A 24,453-nucleotide genomic window follows, 5' to 3' on the forward strand; every position below is an offset into this window, starting at 1 on the left:
ACCTTTCGTTCCACAAGACATGATTAAAAATTAATTATTGATTCAAAACTATTGATAATTGCTAATAAGTACAAGAGAACATGTATTAAAATGACATAAGTGAAAATTTGCGCTTTTAAAGTACAGTGTAACACTCAATTGCAGCAAGCAGTCCTGAAGTTAAATGTACTGCAAAATGAAAGCTTCCTGATATTTCCTCAAAGCTGTAAACCATAAAGAATGCTCTTTTTAATTTTGAGTTATCTAAGAAAAAAGTTTCAAATTGAAACAAATTATTTACGAATCTATGAAAAAACTATACATATTTCATTAAAAGCTCACAGTACATGACTGTGATAAAAATAGAGCAATAAAAAGTTAAAGATGGGCTAATAAAACAAAATTTAATTCCAATTCTGATACCAAAATTGTGGTAGATACTCTGTGTTATTTGTAACTACTAAACTGTTTTGTTCTGTTAACGCTAAAGTAAATCTGGCCAGAAGAGTAGTCAGCCAAATATTTCAAACTACCCTTAGCCATTATAAAAAAGTTTAAAATATAAACATTCTTATAGAGGTTATAACTACAACTACTTAATTGTGAGATGAAAAAATATGCAATTATCTTCTTATTTATCAAGTGCAAATGTCCGCACACATACATAAACATAAGGTGTATTAATATGATATAGGAAGTGGGACTTGCGAGCTAAATATTGTTTACAAAACTACAATGGTTTGGCTATCCATGAATGGTTTTTTTATACACAAAGTACGTGACCTATAAGTTTTAAAACACGTTTTAGCGAATGGTAATTTGCATACTGCAGGTCAGATCTCGTTTGCAAATAAACACAGCAATACATGAAAATAAGAATACAATACATCAACTGATTTAAAAGTTTAATTTACAAAAGAATAATTTGCATATTTTATAATCTATCTACGCCTTTTTGTACACAAAATACGAAAAAACACAATTTAGCAATCAGCAATTTGTCTAATGCCTGTATAACAATATAATTAAAGTAATGCCGATCAGTTGTCTGCGAATTAATGCAGCTGACTGGTATTGGAATTAAGTGAAAAGAGCCGCAGTATCAAAAAAAATTGTTAATACGAGGGCTGTTCAGAAAGTAACCTCCGGTCGATTGAAAAAAATACACCAAGTTAAGTAAAAATATTTTAATATATACATCTTACAACTACATCTTTGCACTATTTTTCGACATAGTCTCCATCACGATTGAGGCACTTATCGTATCTCTTCACAAGCTTTGAAATTCCTTCTGCATAAAAATCACCCGCCTGTGCCTTGAGCCAGCCTGTGACCGCATCTTTGAGCTCTTCGTCGTCATCAAACCGCTGGGACCCGAGCCATTTCTTCATATGCATGAAGAGGTGATAGTCGCTTGGCGCCAGATCTGGGCTGTAAGGTGGATGGTTGAAAACGTCCCACTTGAAGGACTTAAGAAGGGCTGTTGTTCTGCAAGCAGAGTGAGGACGGGCGTTATCGTGCAAAAAAACGATACCGGAAGTCAGCATACCATGGCGTTTGTTCTGTATAGCCCGTCGTAATGTTTTTAGTGTTTCACAGTACACGTCTTGATTAATGGTCGTCCCACGTTCCATGAATTCAACCAACAACACCCCTTTGGCATCCCAAAACACCGTTGCCATCAGTTTTCTGGCAGAAAAATCTTGCCGGGCTTTTTTTGGTTTGGGTAGGCGAATCTGAATGTGCCCACATCTTTGATTGTTCTTTTGTCTCAGGGTTTACGTACTTAATCCAGGTTTCGTCACCGGTCACGATTCTGTTTAACAATGGTTCTCCTTCGTCCGCATAACGTGACAGAAAGTCTAATGCAGAGGCCATTCTTTGAGTTTTGTGGTGGTCGGTAAGAATTTTGGGCACCCATCGTGCACATAACTTACGGTAACCCAATCTTGCTGTCACTATCTCGTACAAAAGAGTCTTAGAAATCTGTGGAAAATCAGTAGACAACTCCGCCATTGTGAAACGTCGATTTTCACGAACTTTTGCATCAACTGTCTGAACGAGTTCGTCAGTCACCAAGGATGGTCTACCACTCCTCTCTTCATCATGAACGTTTTCTCGTCCACTTTTAAATAAACGTACCCATTCACGGACAACTCCTTCACTCATAACTTGTGGTCCGTACACGGCACAAAGCTCACGATGAATAGCTGCTGCAGAGTATCCTTTGGCTGTAAAAAACCGTATAACAGCACGCACTTCACATTTGGCGGTATTTTCTATTGCAGCACACATTTCAAACTGCCACAAAAACTAAACTAGCGCAGGTACGATGTTCACTCGACTACAGCTTGATACCGACAGACCTGCTTAGTGCGTGAATGCACAGATGGCGCGCTACTCCCCTCCACTACCCGCACTGTGACCAACCGGAGGTTACTTTCTGAACAGCCCTCGTAGATACCCCAATACTGCAATTATTAAAGTATTCAGGTATCAAGTATCAGAATCAACTCATCACTAATGGAAACCATTTTAGAAAGTAATGCATATCTTACTTGGAAGTTATGGTTTGTCCAGAGATAAATAAATAAATAAAAATAAATAAATAAAACAAGTAAGTAAGAAAGAAGATTTAATTGAATTTTGAGTTTAGTTCACCTTCCTTTTATTTCAGCGTCTGGTATCTGACGCTGTCTCAGACTTGACTCCTGTTCGTCTGAAGAGATCCACAGAAAGTTGACGACAAAGAAACTCAAAACGAAACATTTACATCGTTTCGACATCAGAGACACTTATAAATAGATGAAGTGGTAGTCTCATTGTCTCATCAGGTATACAATTCAGCTGAACTCAAAATTGAATTGAATTAATCCTTCTTACCATAGCTACTTATGTGTAGCTCCACAATGCTGGAAATCATGGCTATCGTATCGTAGTGCACTCACTTGTGTACCTGACGAGACAATGAGACTACCACTTCACCTATTTATTGGTTATGTCTCATGTCAAAACAATGTAAATGTTTTGTTTTGAGCTTCTTCTTTGGATCTCTTCAGATGAACATGACTCCATATTCGAGGAGTCAAGTCTGAGACAGCGTCAGATACCAGATGCTGCCATAAAAGGAAGGTGAACTGGAGCTAAACTCAAAATTCAATTGAATCAACCCTTCCTACGTTAAAGGTAATTTAGAGCCCTTTTATGCATGCGTTTTCGTACGGACGTTAAAAAAACGGACCGTAAATTTTGTAACGTGCGTTTCAGTTTTATATCGTGCGTCTTGAATTTTCTGTCGTGCGTATGCAAAAGATTGATGGTGGGGGTAGCAGTGCTACCACAATAATATTATTGCAATAATAATATTATTATTTTATAGAGATTTAAGGTGGCAATAATTAATAAAATTACTATTTTTATTCTCTTATTTAATTCAATATTACTATTGAGTCAGTTACAGTTAAATGTCTTCCAAGTATTTTAATTAAAGCCATTTTCACTAAAATTGGAGTCTACAACTGACATATTAGAACAACTAATAGGACTTTCAATGTTCCGGGTGCAATTCTCCAGAACCTGTGCAATGGGTGCAGTCTGCGAAGACGACAACAGAGTAGACTGGGGTCCATTATTCATTTCACTGAAAGTATTTCCACTGTGGGAAGATTTTGAGTTGTGTGATGCTTGTGGAGCAACTTACATGTTGCAGCCTTTTCTTTAGGAGTCTGGTCTTCGAAATTAGAGCAGAAAAACATAGTTGTGACCACTGGTTTTTCTTCAGTACTCGGTCCTTGTAAGTCTCCGAAGAAGAATTCCAAATCGCTTCTCTCTTCTTAACTTCATCCATTAATAACTCTGTATTAATTCCCTCATTGTACACTAAACTACGCGCAACATAAGAAAACGTGGTCAGACAAGACAAAGTGACAGCCTGGCAGAACTACCACAGTGCAGAAAACACGAGTGCAGGCGGTTGGCTGCACTGCGGCTTGGAGTGGGGAACGCGCGTTTGACGTGCGTCTGCATAAATGCGGCCATATACTACCGTGTACTTTGAGCAAACGTCCGTCCCTGCGTTTGACGTCCGTTTCTAAAACACTGCGACATGTTTTAGAAACGCAAGAACTGTAAAAACGGACGACAGTGCATAAAGTCGCTAATATGGTCCAATGTATTTAAAAACGTACGTTTTTTTATCGTCCGTACAAAAACGCATGCATAAAAGGGCTCTTAGCCGTATAATCAGAATGAAGATGTTTAGTGAAGAGTGAAATACTGGATGAGGGATGAAGATAATAGAAGCGATGGAGAAAAGAAAAAATGAAAAGAAAAAAAGAAAAAAAATGTATTGAAAAGAAAAAATGTAAAACATTGTGTACCTTATCATTACCAGCCCAGAGCAGCTGCCCACTGGCGTCACAGGCTAGACTCAAGACACGGCCACCTAACTTGCTGCTCCCTCCTCGAGGATAAATCCCCGTCGACACGTTTAGAACTTGTACCATCCCTCGACTGTTACCTGCCTGTCTACAGTTAAGGATTAATATATAAATTTGATTTAAACATTAAGAAAAGCGAAATCGGAAAAGCCATCAGTGAAATAATGGAAGTACTACTCTGGGTACTACTCTGGAATTACCTGGTTTCCAGTGGGAGCATGGTATCAGTGACTCTTGACATATTATAAGAAAAATTGCAACAATTGTTAAATTGCCCAGCCCCAATAGGTTAGAAAGTTTTTGAATTGGCATTCCAAGTGGGTACTGACACCTCATCAACAAATTACCCTTCTGATTATTTAATTTACAACTGAGACAAATATAAATTGCTTGTGACTTAAAGTGCAATTACTGATTTGAGGGCCTTTAACTGGGCCAAGACGAACAAGTTCTACATCTCTTGTCAAGGTCTGGATTACTTAACCCTTTCGGCATCATCATTTTTAGGTAATTTTAATGATATTTAAAATTTTTTCATTGTACATAATTTATTAGTATTTTTAACAATAACAATAACTATTGGTAAATACACATCTGTCTAAATACAATAACGGTGCCAGGAAAAGGTACAAACTATACAAGCAATCTCTGGAGTTTGTAAGTCTTTGTTACTGAATAAATGAATAAATGATTTATTTCCATATAAATAAGGTAAATTATAAAATACATGTAATAAATGGAAATAATGTTGGGCCTGTTACTAGTATATGGCCAACATGAGTTCAGTATTTTTTACAAAAACATTATAAAGCTCGAGGCACGCCTGGCATTACTATAAATACAATTTATTATAAATCAAAATAAAAAAATCCGCAAACATCTGTTGCAAAACAACTGTGCTAAATTAACCAATTCATTGTTTACAATTTTACATTAAATGCAAGATTTACCATTTAGATTGAGATAGGCTAAGGCTAATAAACGTAAATAAATTTGCAGATATACATGGAATTTACTTGCAAGTAAATATACTTTTTACTCGACTACTTACTTTTTATATATGTTCAGTTTCATACAAGTTAATATTTCCTTCACTGTTGTGTGACAAACATAAGAACAAACAGAACAAATTAAGAAAAAACAATGATAGCTTATGACATTAAGAGGTATACAATTTTTATCTAACTTAAGGACTGAATTTAAAAAAGTCAATTTCGGCGTTTTGTAATAGCCAAGATTGCATTTGATTGCAGAAAACCTTTTAAAATTGGTACACATTTTTATATTATTTGGTAACTGGTTGAAATACTTAGGGCCATTGTACCCATAAGCCTGTCTAACAAATAATTTTGTTAACTTTTGGGATTCTAAAATAAATTTTTATGTAAACTTCGAGTTTTATAAAAAAGAGTATTAGTGCCTTGATTTCCGCTTCTGATATAGAACAATCTGAGAAACTTTAAATATATATAGATGTTGGATCGGTAATATTTTAAAATTCAGAATAGATAGGAAAAGAACTTTCCCATTTTCGTTTTGCCTTAATGATTCGTATAAAAGGGTTTTGTGTAACTCTTAGTTTGTCTATTAAGTATTTGAAAGGCTTTTGCCCCAACAATTATTCCATATTGAATTCGAGAATGAATTGCAAAATACAGTGAACGCATCAAAGACTGGTCACATATATTTCTTAAGAAGTAGAATTTTCTTATATTAAAGGCAATTGACTTATGTAAGTTTTACAATATGTTTTTCCCATGTCATATTTTCATCTAATGTAACTCCCAAATATTTATAACTATTCACTTTTTCAATTATTTGACAGTTACAATTAGTTGAAGTATCGGTACATTTAATAGTATGGTATTGTAGCTGTTTGTGGAAGTCAAAACCTCTTAAATCAAAAATTAACAAACTTGGTTTTTTACTCACGTTTATCTTCCATTTTATTTATACTAACACCAATGTCTTAATTTGATCAAGTCTCTATCAATATTTTCCCAAATAGTATTAACATTTTGACTTGAATAAAATAAGGCGATGTCATCAGCAAGCGTTGATTTGTCCGCGAAAATTTTGAGTAAGGAGATCATTAATGAACACAAGGAACAGATTGGCAGAGAGGACTGCCCCCTGGGGAACACCTATAGCGATCGGAAGAGGTGAGCTCGAACTGTTTCCGACTTTTACACACTGATAACGGCCACTTAGATAGTTGTGGAACCAGTCCAAGGCCACACCCCTTACACAGCTGCCAGCTTTTCGAATAGAATATTATGATTGACTAAGTCGAAAGCTTTCTTAAAATCAATAAAGAGCCCAGTTATTTTGTTGTTGTTATTTAAATTAGAGAATATTGTCGGTTACTTTGATTAGGGCATCCTCTGTAGATCTGCCCTTTGTAAAACCAAATTGATTATTGCTAATTAATGAGTAACTATTTAGGTAATTTACTAATCTGGTTTTCATAGCTTTTTCTATTATCTTAGAGAATTACAGATAAATTGACTTATAGGCCTTAGATTATTTTTAGTATAAATATTTTCTTTTTTTAACAATGGTACAATTTTGCTTAACTTTAATTTATCGGGAAATATTCCCGTAGAGAAGCTTAAATTAATAATATGCGAGAGGATTGGGGCTATTTCTAATGCTATGTTTTTAATTAGATCTACGCTAAAATTGTCATACCCCGAGGATTTCTTATTTTTTAAGTTATTAATAATATTATACACTTCCATAACCGTAGTAGGGATTAAATAAAAGGAATTTCTAGTATTATAAACTGCTTGTTAACTGCGATAGTTGGGTATCACTGCCACTATCTACAATCTGATTGTACACTAACAAAGTATTTGTTTGCTATGTCGTCTATTATACTTTGCTCAACAACAATAGAACCGTCATCCAATTCTAGTTTGTGTACTGTCTTATCTGCTTTGCCATCATTTAAATTATTTACAATTCTCCACTGTTGAGAAACATCTCCTTGACAACTTCTAAGTTTGTCAGAGTAATATTGGTTCTTGGTCGTCGAGTCAATTAAATTATTTAGATTAAAGCAATATCTTTGTAGATATTGTAAAAAATTGCGTATCATATGGCCTTTTTTTCGACATTTTATATAATTTCTTTCTTTTATCAATTTTTTTTAGTATACTTTCTGTTATCCAAGGTGTTCTTAATCTAGCTACATCTACTTTCTTAACCAATCGTACATTTTTTATGCTGCTATTTACAATTTCATTGAGAATTTCATGGAACTCATTATAACATACATTGACATTATTCAGTGTATACAATTTATTCCAATCAACTTTCCTTAGCTTATTTATTACACTGTCATAGTCAATTTTATTTTTATTAGGGGCATGTAATTTATTTAGTGGATTAAATTCCACTCCCTTCAATATCAAACCTAGCATTAAATGGTCAGAAATATTTATATCAAAGGTTGCAATATCAAAAATATTCATATTTTATATCTAATAAATATATGATCAATACATGATTTAGACACTGGTGTAATCCTTGTCGGAACGTTAAACCATTGATACAAAATCCATTATTTAGCATTGTACTAATATAGTTTTGGCAACATGTAGCTGTTATGTCCAATAAGTTTAAGTTAATATCTCCTATTATAATAGTATTATTTTTTATTTCTTTTAGTAACTCTCCTATTTCAATATTATAGTTATTCTCTGTAAATTCATGCAATCTGTATACACAAAGTAAGTTAAAAATATGATTTTTTTTGTCTTAACTTCTAACAACAACACATCAGCAGTGTACATTTTTACATTAGCAATTTGTGTTACAGTTAAACTATTTTTTACAAAGCAAACAACTCCTCCCGCTCTGTATCTATCGTTGCATTGAGCATACGTTGTATAACCCTTTATATTGTACAGGTTACATTCGTCACTTCCAATCCAAACTTCACTTAAAATTAAGAAATCAATGCTATCTTTAACCTGATCAAATTCAGCTAGTAAAACTATTAAAGTTCTTTCTCATACTTCTAATGTTAGCATATAAGAATTTTATATTATGATTGTTTTGCTGGGACGAAAAAAAATTACTATTTAATGTATCAAAACTTTGAATACTAGTATCCATTGTTTAAAACTATATTACTCTGTTTTAATTGACTCTTAATAAACATTTAAAGTAAGATAAAAATATTTACATAGAACGAAACATAACAATAACTTCTAACCTGAGAGATGGTGGAGTACTCACTTTAACTTATCAATGTTCATTAAGACAGTTTATTTTCCGACAGCTCTCGCCATCTGCTTTTCTTACAAAAAACTTCCCGTCCCGGCACCAAACATGCTTATAACCTATTTCTTTGCACTTTCTTTTCAGACTAGATAATAAAAACTTGTTTGTCAGGTGACAAATGCTCATTAACGTACACCTTGTTGGCAGGATAGGCTGGGTTGATATTTCTTGCAGTGAGGTTCCTACTGTCCCTGAACTTGGCCGATCCAAGTATCTCTCATCATCTTGGTCTGGAACTGGACCACCAGTGATGGGATGCGGTCTCGCTTAAATGACGGAATTCTATGAGCCGCTGCCACCTGGTTGTCTTCCACCGTCATTCCAATCGCTGCTCCTAGGTCCTTAACAAATCCTGGAGACATCCTCTCTTGGTGTTTCGGGTATCCCGCTTACTTCAATATTTGTTCTTCTAGAATATTGTTCAGAGATCCTGATTTTCTCCTTAAGTCCATCGACATCACTCTGCAGTTCGTTACATTTCTTTTTTAAACTCACTGTTCTCCTTCATCAAAATACTCAACTCAGATTGAATAGACTTCATTGTTGTATTAGAAGTATCTACAGCATTGGATAGGAACTCCAGAGATACTTTTACTTCCGAGATTTCTTTATTGAAATTCCTCATCTCATCAAACATGTCCTTCTTAAACTGTTCCATTACATTAATGAGGAATTCCTTAGTCAGCGATGACGTAGTAGTTGCGGCTGAGTTGACACTGCCAGCTTGAGATGCTGAATTTCTGCACACATTACATAGCCACTCTTTAACTTGCGGAACGCGTTTTTTTATATTCCACATTATCCTTAACGCAATCCCAGTGATATAACTGCTTGCAATTAGCACAACACTTTACTTCAACACTGTCACTGTTACACTCATTGCTACAAATGTTGCAGATAGCAGGCATTTTTAATAGATTATTAAAGTAACACGTTTATTTTATACTATCCAACAAGCAGAAGCACGCCAATTCCGGCAGAAGCGTTACGACCTTACGACACACGTTACGACCTTGAACGTCTGAGGAGTGGTGATAAGCGAGCTCCTAACCGGTCGGCGGACCAGACTGAACTGATACTACTAGGGACCCTACCAGCTCTTGAACACAAAGCTTCAACACTTAAAGCAATATATAGAATAATGAATATATAAACGTTTAAAACCGTGTTAGAATAAATCCTTATAGCCAGCCCCGCAAATTAAAATATAAACAACAGAATGACTGTAATAACAAATAAACCAACAAAAATCTAAAATTGAATACATGAAACATTTTCTTGAACATAAAACAGTTTACACAAAGAAAGAAATGAAAGAACACTTTAAACTTATGTAGGTTTAACTGATGAAACACCTGAATTGTTCTTAAAAATTATAAGAAGGAAACATCAATTGCGAACAAGCATGGAAGTGGTGATTTAATCTTAAACCTAAGAACATAAGCAAAGGGCTTTGAAATTCTCCTTAATTTTTCTACTCTGTACATAGATGATAAAGTATTTTCAAGGATACAATAACCATGTTGTTGTTAGCTGGCTGAAAGAGGCAAGCCAGCAGTTCTGCAGACATCTGGTCCTTGACTGTCCGCAAACAAGACTGTGAGCCAACGTCCCACAGACACAGAGTGGCATCCAGGGAGCAGGTTACCATTAGGTCATTTGCAGCTGACCAATCGCACCCTGAAACATTGCAGTTCTGCAGACATCTGGTCCTTGACTGTCCGCAAACAAGACTGTGAGCCAACGTCCCACAGACACAGAGTGGCATCCAGGGAGCAGGTCACCATTAGGTCATTTGCAGCTGACCAATCGCACCCTGAAACATTGCAGTTCTGCAGACATCTGGTCCTTGACTGTCCGCAAACAAGACTGTGAGCCAACGTCCCACAGACACAGAGTGGCATCCAGGGAGCAGGTCACCATTAGGTCATTTGCAGCTGACCAATCGCACCCTGAAACATTGCAGTTCTGCAGACATCTGCTCCTTAACTGTCCACAAACAAGACTGTGAGCCAACGTCCCACAGACACAGAGTGGCATCCAGGGAGCAGGTTACCATTAGGTCATTTGCAGCTGACCAATCGCACCCTGAAACATTGCAGTTCTGCAGACATCTGCTCCTTAACTGTCCACAAACAAGACTGTGAGCCAACGTCCCACAGACACAGAGTGGCATCCAGGGAGCAGGTCACCATTAGGTCATTTGCAGCTGACCAATCGCACCCTGAAACATTGCAGTTCTGCAGACATCTGGTCCTTGACTGTCCGCAAACAAGACTATGAGCCAACGTCGCAAACACAGAGACAGGCATCTATATAGCAGCTCACATAACGTTGCTTGCAGCTGACCACTGCACCCTGGTCTGATCCTTGACTGTCTGTAAACAGGATTTTGAGCTAATGTCCCATCTTCTTTGTTAAGTCTTGCTTAACGCCATCCATCAAGTTATCTTTTATCAGAAGATCCTGTTTTGGATGAAAAATATAACAATTAGAAGTGTTCTCACAAGGCATTCGGATCTATCCTTTGACCATTTCTTCCTTAAATTTAACCTTAGGCGAACTTGCTTGAATGTCCCTGCAGCTCTTGAGTGTCTAAACTACCTAAGAACTACAATATGGACTTAATATTGGCATATATGGGCCAACTTTTGACCACTTCCCAATCGTACAGAACAACAATAATCGTATACTGTATTACGACTTACCGGTGACGGCCTTCTTGTGGCCAGTTAGTATACAATCCACACTGGGAGGTCGACTGGTGACATTACAGATGGAGACTGTACCATCATTGGAGGCACAACACAGACGTGAGCGGTCGTTGTGGGCAAACTTCACCATAGTCACAGCAGCGGTGTGCTGGTAAATCATAAATCAGTATTTGTGAAAAGATAGGTTAGAGAGTGAAAGGAAAAATTATTGAGTAAAAAGAAACAATGTCACTTGTCTTATTCTTTCTTGATCTGAAATACATTATTGTTAAAAGTTGACTCATTTTATACTTTTTCATGGTGATCCCAAAATATGACTATAATCTATCTACTTTTACCCAAACACCAAACAAGGACTTTAATGTCAGGAAAAAGTTGTTTTTACTATGGTAAAAATTAATATTTTAATCACAATACGTTGCAAAATGTATGTTTATTTCTATTTATATTTCGTTTTCTTTTTTATTTGATTAATTCAAGTTTTTTCCTTTTAAATACATTTGAATCCTTTTTGATAACAGCAAATGCTGAAATATTGAAGGGCTGTTAAACTAAGAAGTCTATATACACACATAAGACAACAGTTAGTAATGCATTGTGTAAACACCAATGGTTTTATACAAATATATAAATATATGTTTTTTGAAAGAAATTAAACATTTATTCTTATCATGTACATCTTAAAACAATTGACAAATCCAAATAACTTTATACATTGGATAAAATATTCATAAATGAGCAGCAAGTAATATGACTATAAAAAAGATTACAAAAGTAATTTCAGCTCCTAACAAAATTTTAATAAATCAATGTTAAGAATTCTAAGTACTTCTTCCTATCAATACAGATTGACATAATTTGTAACCACAAAACACAGAGTGGTGTAACTGCCTTAATTAAAAAATATGACTTTTCCCAGAACTTGACCTAAAACCATCTGAAAAAAGTTAACCATACCATTTAATGACTTTTTATAAATACGCACATGTATACGTATCCATTACTACAAGTGTTACTCATGAAAAAGGTTTATGAGGCAATTTTGTTCTTACACTCCTGAAAGATTGTTTCAGAGCTTAAGCCACTTTGTGTTTGAGACAATTTCTGTTACATGAAACAACCAGAAACTGTTTGTCCCTAGTCATAGCTCACTGACATTTACAAACTGACAAACTGGACAATTTACAAAATAAAAAGAAACAAGTACAACATTTTAAACTTGACATGTGTTAATGGACACAAGAGAGTAAAAACGTGTTTTAAGTAATAAAGGTTTAGGCTTTGAGCCTGGATGTCATAATGAGAACATGTTAATGTTTGCGATATGGTACTTTTATACCACTACTCTCATCTACAACACCTTGTTATCTTCAGATTGTTATTGTAAAGAAGCTGTGTTTTTGTAACACTTAACAGTTTACACTGAAAGTTTCAACAATATCAAATACAAGGTGTAACCTGCTTGCACGGTGACTAATCATAACAAGAATATCTCTACCTGATCAAAGATGTGGTGAACACCAACAAAAGCATAGTTCTCCGCGATGGTGGTTCCACCAACGATGGCCCTGGAAGCCTCAGCCTGTCGGGTTGGTACCAGGCTGTCCGCAGCTTCCTTGTGGGGTTCCCACCCGCCATAGTCTGGAGACTCGCTAACCTGGTAAACAAATGACAAAACAACTGTAGTATTGTTGGAAGAATTAATAAACTTGATTACCTAATAAAAATTACATTTTTTCAAATATAACGTAAATTTTGTATGAGGCTGTTTAAAACAAGATTTTATCTTCATGCAACCCAAAAAATAAATAATTACACATTTTAATTCATATACATAAATTAAATACTAATTTTTTGTATTAATAAATTATTCAATACAACTGTAGTTAATTTTGCAGTCAGTTTTGTAGCGAGAGGCCATTAACTTTTCTACAAAACCCTTATAAAATTTATTCTTGCTACACTAAAACATTATTGGCATGACATTATTATAACTGATATGAATCATGCACTTATCAGGTGAAAATCAATATAAGAAGTCAGTCACAGAAATCAGTTTATATTTAATTGTTACAAAATATGGAATAATGTCTTAGCAATCATACGAGAACAACATTTTAATCTACTATTTAGCAAATCTAGACTTATCTTTAATCTATATTCCAAAATTCCCTAGAATTAACTAGGCATGCCCTTGGCATTTGTTATTTTAGACATTTATTTTTTTATCATTATAGTTAATACCTACACCAAACAGAACAATTTAATATTGTACATACTCTACTGCTGCTGCGGGCACTTATGCTACGACTCTGAACGCTGGCCTGGTCATAAGCAAGGCCATATCTTTGCTTCAATAACTGGGTGCGTATGTTCAAGTACTGTCTTCGCAGCACTGTGTCCTACCAACAAACAGTAACAGAGACATTACATATTCTACTACCGTACTGCTCCGAGCGTTAATGCTACGACTCTGAACGCTGGCCTGGTCATAAGCAAGGCCATATCTTTGCTGCAATAACTGGGTGCGTATCTTCAAGTACTGTCTTCGCAGCACTGTGTCCTACCAACAAACAGAGACAGAGACATTACATATTCTACTACCGTACTGCTCCGAGCGTTAATGCTGCGACTCTGAACGCTGGCCTGGTCATAAGCAAGGCCATATCTTTGCTGCAATAACTGGGTGCGTATCTTCAAGTACTGTCTTCGTAGCACTGTGTCCTACCAACAAACAGTAACAGAGACATTACATATTCTACTACCGTACTGCTCCGAGCGTTAATGCTGCGACTCTGAACGCTGGCCTGGTCATAAGCAAGGCCATATCTTTGCTGCAATAACTGGGTGCGTATCTTCAAGTACTGTCTTCGTAGCACTGTGTCCTACCAAGAAACAGTAACAGAGACATTACATATTCTACTACCGTACTGCTCCGAGCGTTAATGCTACGACTCTGAACGCTGGCCTGGTCATAAGCAAGGCCATATCTTTGCTGCAATAACTGGGTGCGTATCTTCAAGGTACTGTCTTCGTAGCACTGTGTCCTACCAACAAACAGTAACAGAGACATTACATATTCTACTACCGTACTGCTGCTCCGAGCGTTAATGCTGCGACTCTGAACGCTGGCCTGGTCATAAGCAAGGCCATATCTTTGCTGCAATAACTGGGTGCGTATGTTCAAGTACTGTCTTCGCAGCACTGTGTCCTACCAACAAACAGTAACAGAGACATTACATATTCTACTACCGTACTGCTCCGAGCGTTAATGCTACGACTCTGAACGCTGGCCTGGTCATAAGCAAGGCCATATCTTTGCTGCAATAACTGGGTGCGTATCTTCAAGTACTGTCTTCGTAGCACTGTGTCCTACCAACAAACAGTAACAGAGACATTACATATTCTACTACCGTACTGCTCCGAGCGTTAATGCTGCGACTCTGAACGCTGGCCTGGTCATAAGCAAGGCCATATCTTTGCTGCAATAACTGGGTGCGTATCTTCAAGTACTGTCTTCGTAGCACTGTGTCCTACCAACAAACAGTAACAGAGACATTACATATTCTACTACCGTACTGCTCCGAGCGTTAATGCTGCAACTCTGAACGCTGGCCTGGTCATAAGCAAGGCCATATCTTTGCTGCAATAACTGGGTGCGTATCTTCAAGTACTGTCTTCGTAGCACTGTGTCCTACCAACAAACAGTAACAGAGACATTACATATTCTACTACCGTACTGCTCCGAGCGTTAATGCTGCGACTCTGAACGCTGGCCTGGTCATAAGCAAGGCCATATCTTTGCTGCAATAACTGGGTGCGTATCTTCAAGTACTGTCTTCGTAGCACTGTGTCCTACCAACAAACAGTAACAGAGACATTACATATTCTACTACTACCGTACTGCTCCGAGTGTTAATGCTGCGACTCTGAACGCTGGCCTGGTCATAAGCAAGGCCATATCTTTGCTGCAATAACTGGGTGCGTATGTTCAAGTACTGTCTTCGCAGCACTGTGTCCTACCAACAAACAGTAACAGAGACATTACATATTCTACTACCGTACTGCTCCGAGCGTTAATGCTGCGACTCTGAACGCTGGCCTGGTCATAAGCAAGGCCATATCTTTGCTGCAATAACTGGGTGCGTATGTTCAAGTACTGTCTTCGCAGCACTGTGTCCTACCAACAAACAGTAACAGAGACATTACATATTCTACTACCGTACTGCTCCGAGCGTTAATGCTACGACTCTGAACGCTGGCCTGGTCATAAGCAAGGCCATATCTTTGCTGCAATAACTGGGTGCGTATCTTCAAGTACTGTCTTCGTAGCACTGTGTCCTACCAACAAACAGTAACAGAGACATTACATATTCTACTACCGTACTGCTCCGAGCGTTAATGCTGCGACTCTGAACGCTGGCCTGGTCATAAGCAAGGCCATATCTTTGCTGCAATAACTGGGTGCGTATCTTCAAGTACTGTCTTCGTAGCACTGTGTCCTACCAACAAACAGTAACAGAGACATTACATATTCTACTACCGTACTGCTCCGAGCGTTAATGCTGCGACTCTGTATAGATATAAATAAACCTAGTTGTAGTCAATAGTCAAATTTTTTGTTACATCAATTTTAATTACAATAGTGCATACATATAACAGGGTAGGAATATTCCATTCCATGAGTCGTGTAGCAGGCTTCATGACATGTGTAAGTTTTAATATCTATAACTCATTTAATTCTTGAGATAATCAGAGAAAATAAGTCAACACAAAAATTATGTTTAGCTGAATTCCATGGTTGGACATGCACTATCATAGAACTCATTCTTGTAGGTTTTTTTAATAAAAGAGAGGCTGATCTCCTTTATAGCCTTATTCTGCCAGTCCTCATGGACCACTGGCCTGCATGAGGAACTTACCAAACAGAATAAAGATAAGAGTCGGTACATTACAAGGTCGAGAGTACTGATAAAAAGTGCAACGGTCACATACGGGAATTTAAGTTGCGTTATCAGAATTGAAAGATTAACATTAAATGTTATTAATTTATATTTAACACACCAAAATTTGTATCTTGTAAATGATACAGCCATCTAAATAAGACTGAAATGATACTAATGGGCTTTTCAAAAATTATACTAACTTTGGTTGAGCTTAAATAACAAAGCACCTGACGATGCCATTACGAGACTAACAATGCCTTTGCAAGCCGAACAATGTTGACTGCTACCCAGGCTATATAATACATTACCTTACGTCACTAACAGAAATCTTTTTATAAACTAATCTAAAAATACAGTGAATAATTGATACAGCACACAATAAGCCCGACTGAATTATGATATGTTTTGGCTAGTTAGCCTATATATTGTCACTTACCTCTCCTTTAGAATATTCTCTTAACAATTGGTTTCGCCTTCTGATATATAAGGTTCCTGAAAATATACAAACTATTAGGGTTAAAGGAATTGACTGAAATACATATAAATAGACTATTATAAGAGTAAACAACAACAATAATATTTTAAATAATTTGAAATGAGGCTTTAAAACTTGAAACAACACACATTTCTAAAGAGAAAGTAAACAGATAGTATAAAAACATAGTAAAAATATGTTTAAATGCAAGTCCATATAGTTTACCTGAACAAATCCTATAACATTCATTTTTTCTTTATCTTGTATTGAGTTCACGGTATACCAAGTACACAGGTGCATGTATGGATGTACTCGTACATCATAGAGAATACTGGAATTCAATAAAATGGTGGTTTCACAATATCCCTGACGGCTTTTTTGTTCAGTTCTTTCATCAATAGAAGTAGCTTTGTGTTCAAAGATTTGATCAATAATTTTGTTGTAAAATCGTTTGTTTGACGATTGTTCAAAGTTCCTCCTTGGCATTTCTGTGTTTCTTAAACAGGAAGTAATATTTTGACGTGTCTCTTTGTATAAACAGTAAAAGACAAGAAAAGAAGGAGCTAACAAATCATTTCCAGAACGACAGAACGTGTGAACATGCATCTATGCAGAGTTGAGTATGACATACATAGTAATGACTGAATAAAGTAGAAGTAGGTAGGTTATTGGCTTATCCTAGAGTAGGGTGGGTGGTCCTCAGGTAGGTCTGACAGTCAGATACTTAGGTTAGGTGAGTTTTCATTACTTTTACCTTACTTAACAGGGAATTTGTCCAGATTGTTCACAATGAATTTATACTTTAAAACTGGAACTAAGTCTACAATAGGTTAGGCTACCATCACAATATATACTTTAATATTAAAACAATCATTGATACACCTATAAATAAATCACTATTTAAAAGTGACCGCCACTACAAGGGCTAATTCATTTTACTTACTAAAATTCGGATGATTTGGAGCTCTGTGTGCATTGAATCTTGCATCCAAAGCAAATACCTGTTGTTGCCAGATGACAGTCATCCTGGTTTTACTCTAAATGCAAATTCACATTAAAAAATGGAGAGATTCTAAACCATCGCATTTAAATTCAAACTAACTTTATTACTTCACATCGTTTTTTAAACGTCTGTGCTACAGACAGTTAATAATAATTATAATAATAATAAATTTAGTAGAAGTCCAAACTATAACCAAATAATCACGTTTACTTTTACTTGACGTTGCGTACTTGACAGATGAATCACGAACAGCTGAGAGCTGACGATTTCGTATTTACAGTACTAACTAAAATCTTATTGGCCCATGGCGAGCAGAAACATAAATTGAAAATTTGTAGGTTATATCTAGAAACAGTACAATAGATTCAGTAGGCACGATAGTTTATTTTATTACATAACAATTAATATGTAATAAATTACATAACATTTTATTGTTATCTGTTGTTATTAGAAATATCACATTATTTAATTTCATGTGATTGACGATGTCTCGATCAAAGCCATATGGCCTCAACACTTTTTGCAGCCTTGGACTAGCCGTTCCTGATCCGATATCAGAATGCTCATATAAACGTTTTCGAATGTAGAACAATGAGTTTGACTAAGATATTTTGACTAATAGCGCCGTATAACTTATTGTTAATAGTTGTTAACAATGTTAAATAGTATACAACACTGCTGTAGCATCAAGTAACCAAATATATAATTAAATTTGTAGAGAATATAACTGATGACTCTGTTGGACGCTGAGTTTCCGAACTTGTTACAGAAGGCGATGGTGTTACGAAAACATAACAGTTTACAGATGATACTTGAGGATAACTCACCATCCACCTAAGGTTGTTATAATGGTCTCTCCTTTACAATCGTGTAGGAGATAATGAAAAACTATTGTGAGATTAAAAATAAAGTTGATATTCATTGGAAATATCCGTTTTGGGATCCCTCTCAAAGTCATGACAGCAGTAAAATGCAAGTTAAAATTTCGGTTCATTTTTTTAATGGTTAATTTATTTAAAATATACATACAGAGAATACAAAATAATGTCAAACACTGCCATATACGGCAATTAAACCTAGAAATCTGATTAAAGAATTATAAAGTCAAAGTCAAAATTTCTTTATTGCCATAATAACATAAGTACATGCATTGGCTTGTGTCAAAATAAATATAACTAAAAACTACTAGCAATCTATGTATGGTACTCTATCTACCTTTAATATACTCTTCTATAGAATAAAAACAATTTTAAATTAGAAATGACTTGAGCTTTCTCTTAAAATAGTTTAGATCCAAGTTAGATTTAAGGTAATCAGGGAGAGCGTTTTGAACAATGATACTGCACTGTAATAGGTGTGATGCTTAAAGAAGGAAGTGGTATGGTAAGGAACAATCAGTTTTTGTTTGTTTCGCAGGTTATATCCAGATTGAGGGACAAGAGATTGAAAAATACCATGGTTCTGCTTAAAAAACATCAAAGTGTAAAATATGTAAACACAAGGAAATGTCAGAACTTCAAGCTTCTCAAAAACAGATTTACAAGATTCTCTTTGACGAATGCCAGAAACAATTCGCATTTCCCTCTTCTGCAAGACAAAGATACAATGCGTATTGCATCTCTCGGAACCCCAGATGGTTACCGCATAAGAAAGGAAAGGAAAAATAAGTGCATAATATGTTGTAAGCAGAACATCAGTGTTTACAAAATGAGAAAGCCTACACAGTACAAATATTCCAGAACTTATGCTCTGCGCCACGTCGCTTATTTGACAGGAAAAACTTAAATTTCTGTCAATAGATAAGCCCAAAAACTTAACGCTATGTTCAGAAAAGACTTCTACATCACCAACCCAAACACTAAGGTCATCATTATGCTTTCTTGTGATAGCAAATTCAAGTAATGTTAAATAAGTAGTAGTGTTGATAACTAATCCATTTTCTTGGAACCATTGGACTATCCAGTTAGATTCTACAAAGGTTTTGACCTCCATGATTTCACGACATTGGCTCTCTATCACAATTGATGTGTCGTCCGCAAACAAGCACAAATGGGCATCTGAGATACATCTTCTAAGATCATTAATATATAAAATAAACAAAAGAGGACCCAAAATGGAACCCTGGGGTACACCCACCTTAACAGTTTGCACATCAGAATGCCAATGCTTTAAAGTATTTCCATCCACAAAAGGCAATTCTACAACTTGTCGACGTTCTTTCAAGTAAGAAGAAAACCACTGCTTTGCGACACCACTTATACCAATGCTCTCAAGCTTTCTCAGTAGACGCTCATGAGGAACCATGTCGAATGCCTTTCGCAAATCGAAAAAGACACCAGAAGCAGACTTGCCTCTATCCAGAGCCTTGATGACTTTATCAATGAAAGTGAACATAGCATTGGCAGTTGACCCTCCTTTGACAAATCCAAACTGGTTGCTGAACAAAATATTATTTTGAATCAGAAAAGACCATAATAATTAATTTCAGACTGGACAATAAAAATTCAGGAAATATAAAATATGATACAATAAATAATAGTTATAATAAATAAGTTAATAATAATAGTTGTAATAGTGTATAATATAAATACAATACTAAAAAAATGTGAACCATGGAATGTACTTTTAAGCCGTGATGAGACCTGTTACTCGCTGGGGAAGTGCCTGAAATGCTAACTAACCAATGTTACACTTCCATATAAGTAAGGCGCTGCCAATCTTAACAAACCCTAGAATTTGTGTTAATGATGGCCCTGTGAAGTTAGCAGCAATCATGTTGCAGTCATATATTAGCAGCATATTGGGAGTGCCGATGGCCGAGAGGTCTAAGACGTTGGACTTTGGGTCTGAGTTAGAGATAGCGCAGGTTCGAATCCTGTCTGTGACCGTTGCACTTTCTATCAGTACCATTGAACTTGTACTGTATCAACTCTCCACCTTATTCTGTTTGATGAGATCCTCGCACAGGCCAGGGCCCATGAGGACGGACAGAGTAAGGCTTAAAAAGCGATCGGCTTCTCCTTAAAAAAAGTCTTCGGGTGAGTTCATTTCTGATCGTTAGGAGGTGATAAAACTCTTATTCAGTACTCACTTTCCTGACTATGTCGTGGTTGACGGTCCTGCTCCTGCAACATCGGTAGACAAGAATACACGTGCAACAGTGACCAGATAGATGAAAGCCAGTCGCATCGTCACATTCAATAAGGTGGGCAACTGATACTTTCGGTTCTCTGAAATACCCGGGCGTTAGATGTCAGACGTATCTGGCCTCAGAAGGGGTTGACTCTCTTCTCCCAACGGTATTAAACATGTTGAGGGCTAGTGTGACCTTGGGACACCTTCCGACTTCCTGGAGGCTGTCAGGAGTGATGTTTGTTCCTAAACCTGGCAAGGCCAGGTATACAGATCGTTCCAACCAATCTCCTTGTCGTATTTTCTCCTGAAATCTCTGAAGAAAATCTTCTTTACGCATGCCTGGGTGAGGCCCATCTTCTGCAGAACAACCAGTATGCCTACACACAAGGTGAATCCTGTGCTCTACATCATTTTGAATAAAATTGAGAAGATGACTGAGGTCAGGGAGTTGGCTATATTGACTCCTTTCTGGACATTCAGGGAGCTTTTACAATACAATACTCGTACCAAATCTATTATTGTGGCAGCTAAAGCATATAGATGCTCAAATATTTTAAAGCGATCTTTCACAAGGACAAACATAAGGCAATTATTTTGTGATTTAACAGTCAGTCACAAGGTTAAATTATGAAGTAGGAAGAAACCCTCACATCAATTAAATTAGTAATCCCAAAACTGAAGTGGAGTGGAGTAAGTGCTGGTAAAACTTTTTAATTTGAGCAACAGGTTGTAGTCATGGGTATGTTTATAGCATGTTTATATCAGCAACGCCTGTTTGGAGCAATGAGGTATGAGGGTAGACAACTGTTTAAATTCATACACAATTTTGGCTTTCATATTCATTGTGAGGATGGATTTTAAATTTATGAAGTACTTGTGAACTTCACATTCACTGTGAGGACAGACATTTATTTTTAGTTGTTAAAAAGTAGTTTACAGTATTTCATCATTCAATACACTTTTATATTGTGATTAAAGTTATTTTTAATGGTTTATAATGTTTTTCTTAACACTATCACTCACACATAGTAAAATTGCACTCTAGACTCTAGATGTTCTGTTTTGTCTACCCTTGAAAGTTGTCAATTTGAGATCACATATCTTCCAATCCTTCCTACTATCACCCTAGTTTAGTCTGGCGGCAGCCTCCTGGTGTAGACAGGGATAAAAGTTCAAGCCCCTAGTGTAGACAGGGAGATAGTCCAAGCCACTGGTGTAGACAGGGAGAAAGTTCAAGCCCCTGGTGTAGACAGGGAGAAAGTTCAAGCCCTGGTGTAGACAGGGAGAAAGTTCAAGTCGATGGAGAATGAATCAGGTATACCTGTTACTATTCTTGAAGAGGCTGTTCCACATGGTCCATTTGTATATTATGAATTTTAACTTAGTAGAGGTAATTGGAGGCAAACAGCAACATTTTTCTTGATATAACTGATTCAATTTTGTTATAATAATCATAAAGCTGGATGAAAAATGTTATTGTTATTATTGTTAGGAATACAGTATTAAATAAACTTAAGTTGAACTTTCTTCCTAATGCAGCCAAGACATGGATCCAGAAAAGTAACCTGGATTCCAAAGGAATTAAACATTGTTGACTTTACTTATAATATATTATTGGCTTTTCAACAATGCCTGACATATAGCCATTGGTCCAAACACAGGTGATTACATGAAGCGAGTCATCATAAACACATAATAATAATACAAAGTATGTTATAGACATTAAAGGACCCTGACACCCCCAATTACTTGGAAGAAACAAAATGGGGCCTTACTCTCTGCACACTATGGGAAAATATCAATTTTCTGGATTCTCCAACATTTTTTCTTGCTATGTTCTTGTAGACAACATTCTTTTGTAGACATTACTAATTAATGTGTTCTTGTAGACAACATTCTGTTGTAGACATTACTAATTATTGTGATCTTGTAGACATTAATAATTAATGCATTGACCATATAAATTGCAATAATTCATGGATATGGCTTTTTACCATTTTTCATGTTCTCACTATAGGAGAAGTAACAGCTCTTATATTTTCAAAAGCTAATAAAAGACTGGACGGAGTCGATGGAATTGTTAAAAACAATAGGATTTGAACCTGCGAAGCAAAAAGCTACATGATGAACATCAAAGCTACAAGTTAGATGATGAACACTGTATCAGCCAGGAAATTATAGGGAAATAAAACCTAAAGGAACATTGTTGTTAACACTTTGTGAGAAAGGAGTGGATCAAGCTGCAGCTAAGTTCTTCTCGAACACATGGTAATGTTATGTTTGTCTCAGAGCTAGAACCAAATCAACAAGGAAACCCTCTATTGCATGTCATAAGTAGGTGTGTGCCAACTGAAAAGTGTTTGCAACAGTAACTGGAATAAAAAACAAAAACTCTGTTGAACTTTTGTGTTTTAACCTTTTCTTTGAAATAGCTTCTTATGTTGTACTTACAAGCCCAAGTATATGGTTAGAACTTTTCCAAAATAAACTTAATATGTTTATTAACTTAATGTCTCCAAATAAAATTTTAAACAGGTAAAAATAGTAATACTTATTTATAAAAAGTAAAATTAGTTTAAAAAAATTAATTGGGTTGTTAAAAAAGTAATAGGTGTTCAATGCACCTATGAATAAGTTCAACTATTTATTTGTTTGGATCTGTTAGATTTAATTCCATTGCACAGTGTAACCAACATTTGACCATGAACTTCTTTTAATTAATTACTTAATAATTTCTAAGATAATCTATAAATCATAAAAGAAACTTTTTTTACTATATTATTTCATTCTTATTTCCAAAAACATCTCCAACTATACAAAACAGTAAAATGTTATTAAACTGCACTTTAAAAATATTGAGCTGTAAGTGAATAAAAACATTGTTTAACATGTGTTTTTTTTTATTTCATATATCTTAAACTTTCAAAAATTGTCTTTATTTAAAAGGCATACAGTAGTTAATTTTTTCACAAATTTTTTCACAAACCGTGGCTCTGTGAGAAAGGTGCACCCATTTAAATGTCACTAATTTAAGTTAACATTATTTATTACCAGAGCATTTATTATATTAGGATTTTAAAACAGTGAATGTTTCTTTTAAAATAAAATTATAAAAGTAAAAATAAATTTATTGTCACTTATACATTAAAAACTCATTTAAAATGATTTTTAATGCCTCATGTAATTAATCCTTAAGTAGAAAGCAGCAATTTTTGACATTATTAATCTCTTAGCTACAAGCTAACAGTCAATAAATTAAGAAAATGATTTATCTTCGCTTAGTAAATTCCTCTAAATTCCTCTAATCGGAGAAAAATGGAGAAAAACTAAGACGTAAGAAGTTCATGAAATTTACTTACTTTTGAGACAAAGTCTAACCACAAATGTCATTCTTAAACTAACCTTTTCATGCCACAAATTCAAGTGAAAATTAAATATTAATTTGGGAAAATCAAATAATAACACAAAAAAA

General features: G+C 35.7%; 1 protein-coding gene across 1 annotated transcript in view; it reads right to left on the reverse strand.

The window, feature by feature from the left end:
- The window catches only part of LOC124360032 (WD repeat-containing protein 13-like), a 28,300-nt gene extending 10,205 nt beyond the window's left edge, over window positions 1–18,095 (reverse strand). The window contains exons 1-7 of the mRNA XM_046813282.1: window positions 17,787–18,095; window positions 16,805–16,860; window positions 15,793–15,924; window positions 12,921–13,079; window positions 11,417–11,570; window positions 10,222–10,388; window positions 4,359–4,502 (exon numbers count right to left, since the gene is read on the reverse strand). Of these exons, the coding sequence (XP_046669238.1) occupies window positions 4,359–4,502; window positions 10,222–10,388; window positions 11,417–11,570; window positions 12,921–13,079; window positions 15,793–15,924; window positions 16,805–16,860; window positions 17,787–17,868 (894 nt within the window). The 5' untranslated portion in view covers window positions 17,869–18,095. The remainder of the gene's footprint in view (window positions 1–4,358; window positions 4,503–10,221; window positions 10,389–11,416; window positions 11,571–12,920; window positions 13,080–15,792; window positions 15,925–16,804; window positions 16,861–17,786) is intronic.
- Between the last annotated feature and the right edge of the window lie 6,358 nt (window positions 18,096–24,453).

Source organism: Homalodisca vitripennis, chromosome 4 (assembly GCF_021130785.1).
Source record: "Homalodisca vitripennis isolate AUS2020 chromosome 4, UT_GWSS_2.1, whole genome shotgun sequence".
Classification (NCBI taxonomy): domain Eukaryota; kingdom Metazoa; phylum Arthropoda; class Insecta; order Hemiptera; family Cicadellidae; genus Homalodisca; species Homalodisca vitripennis.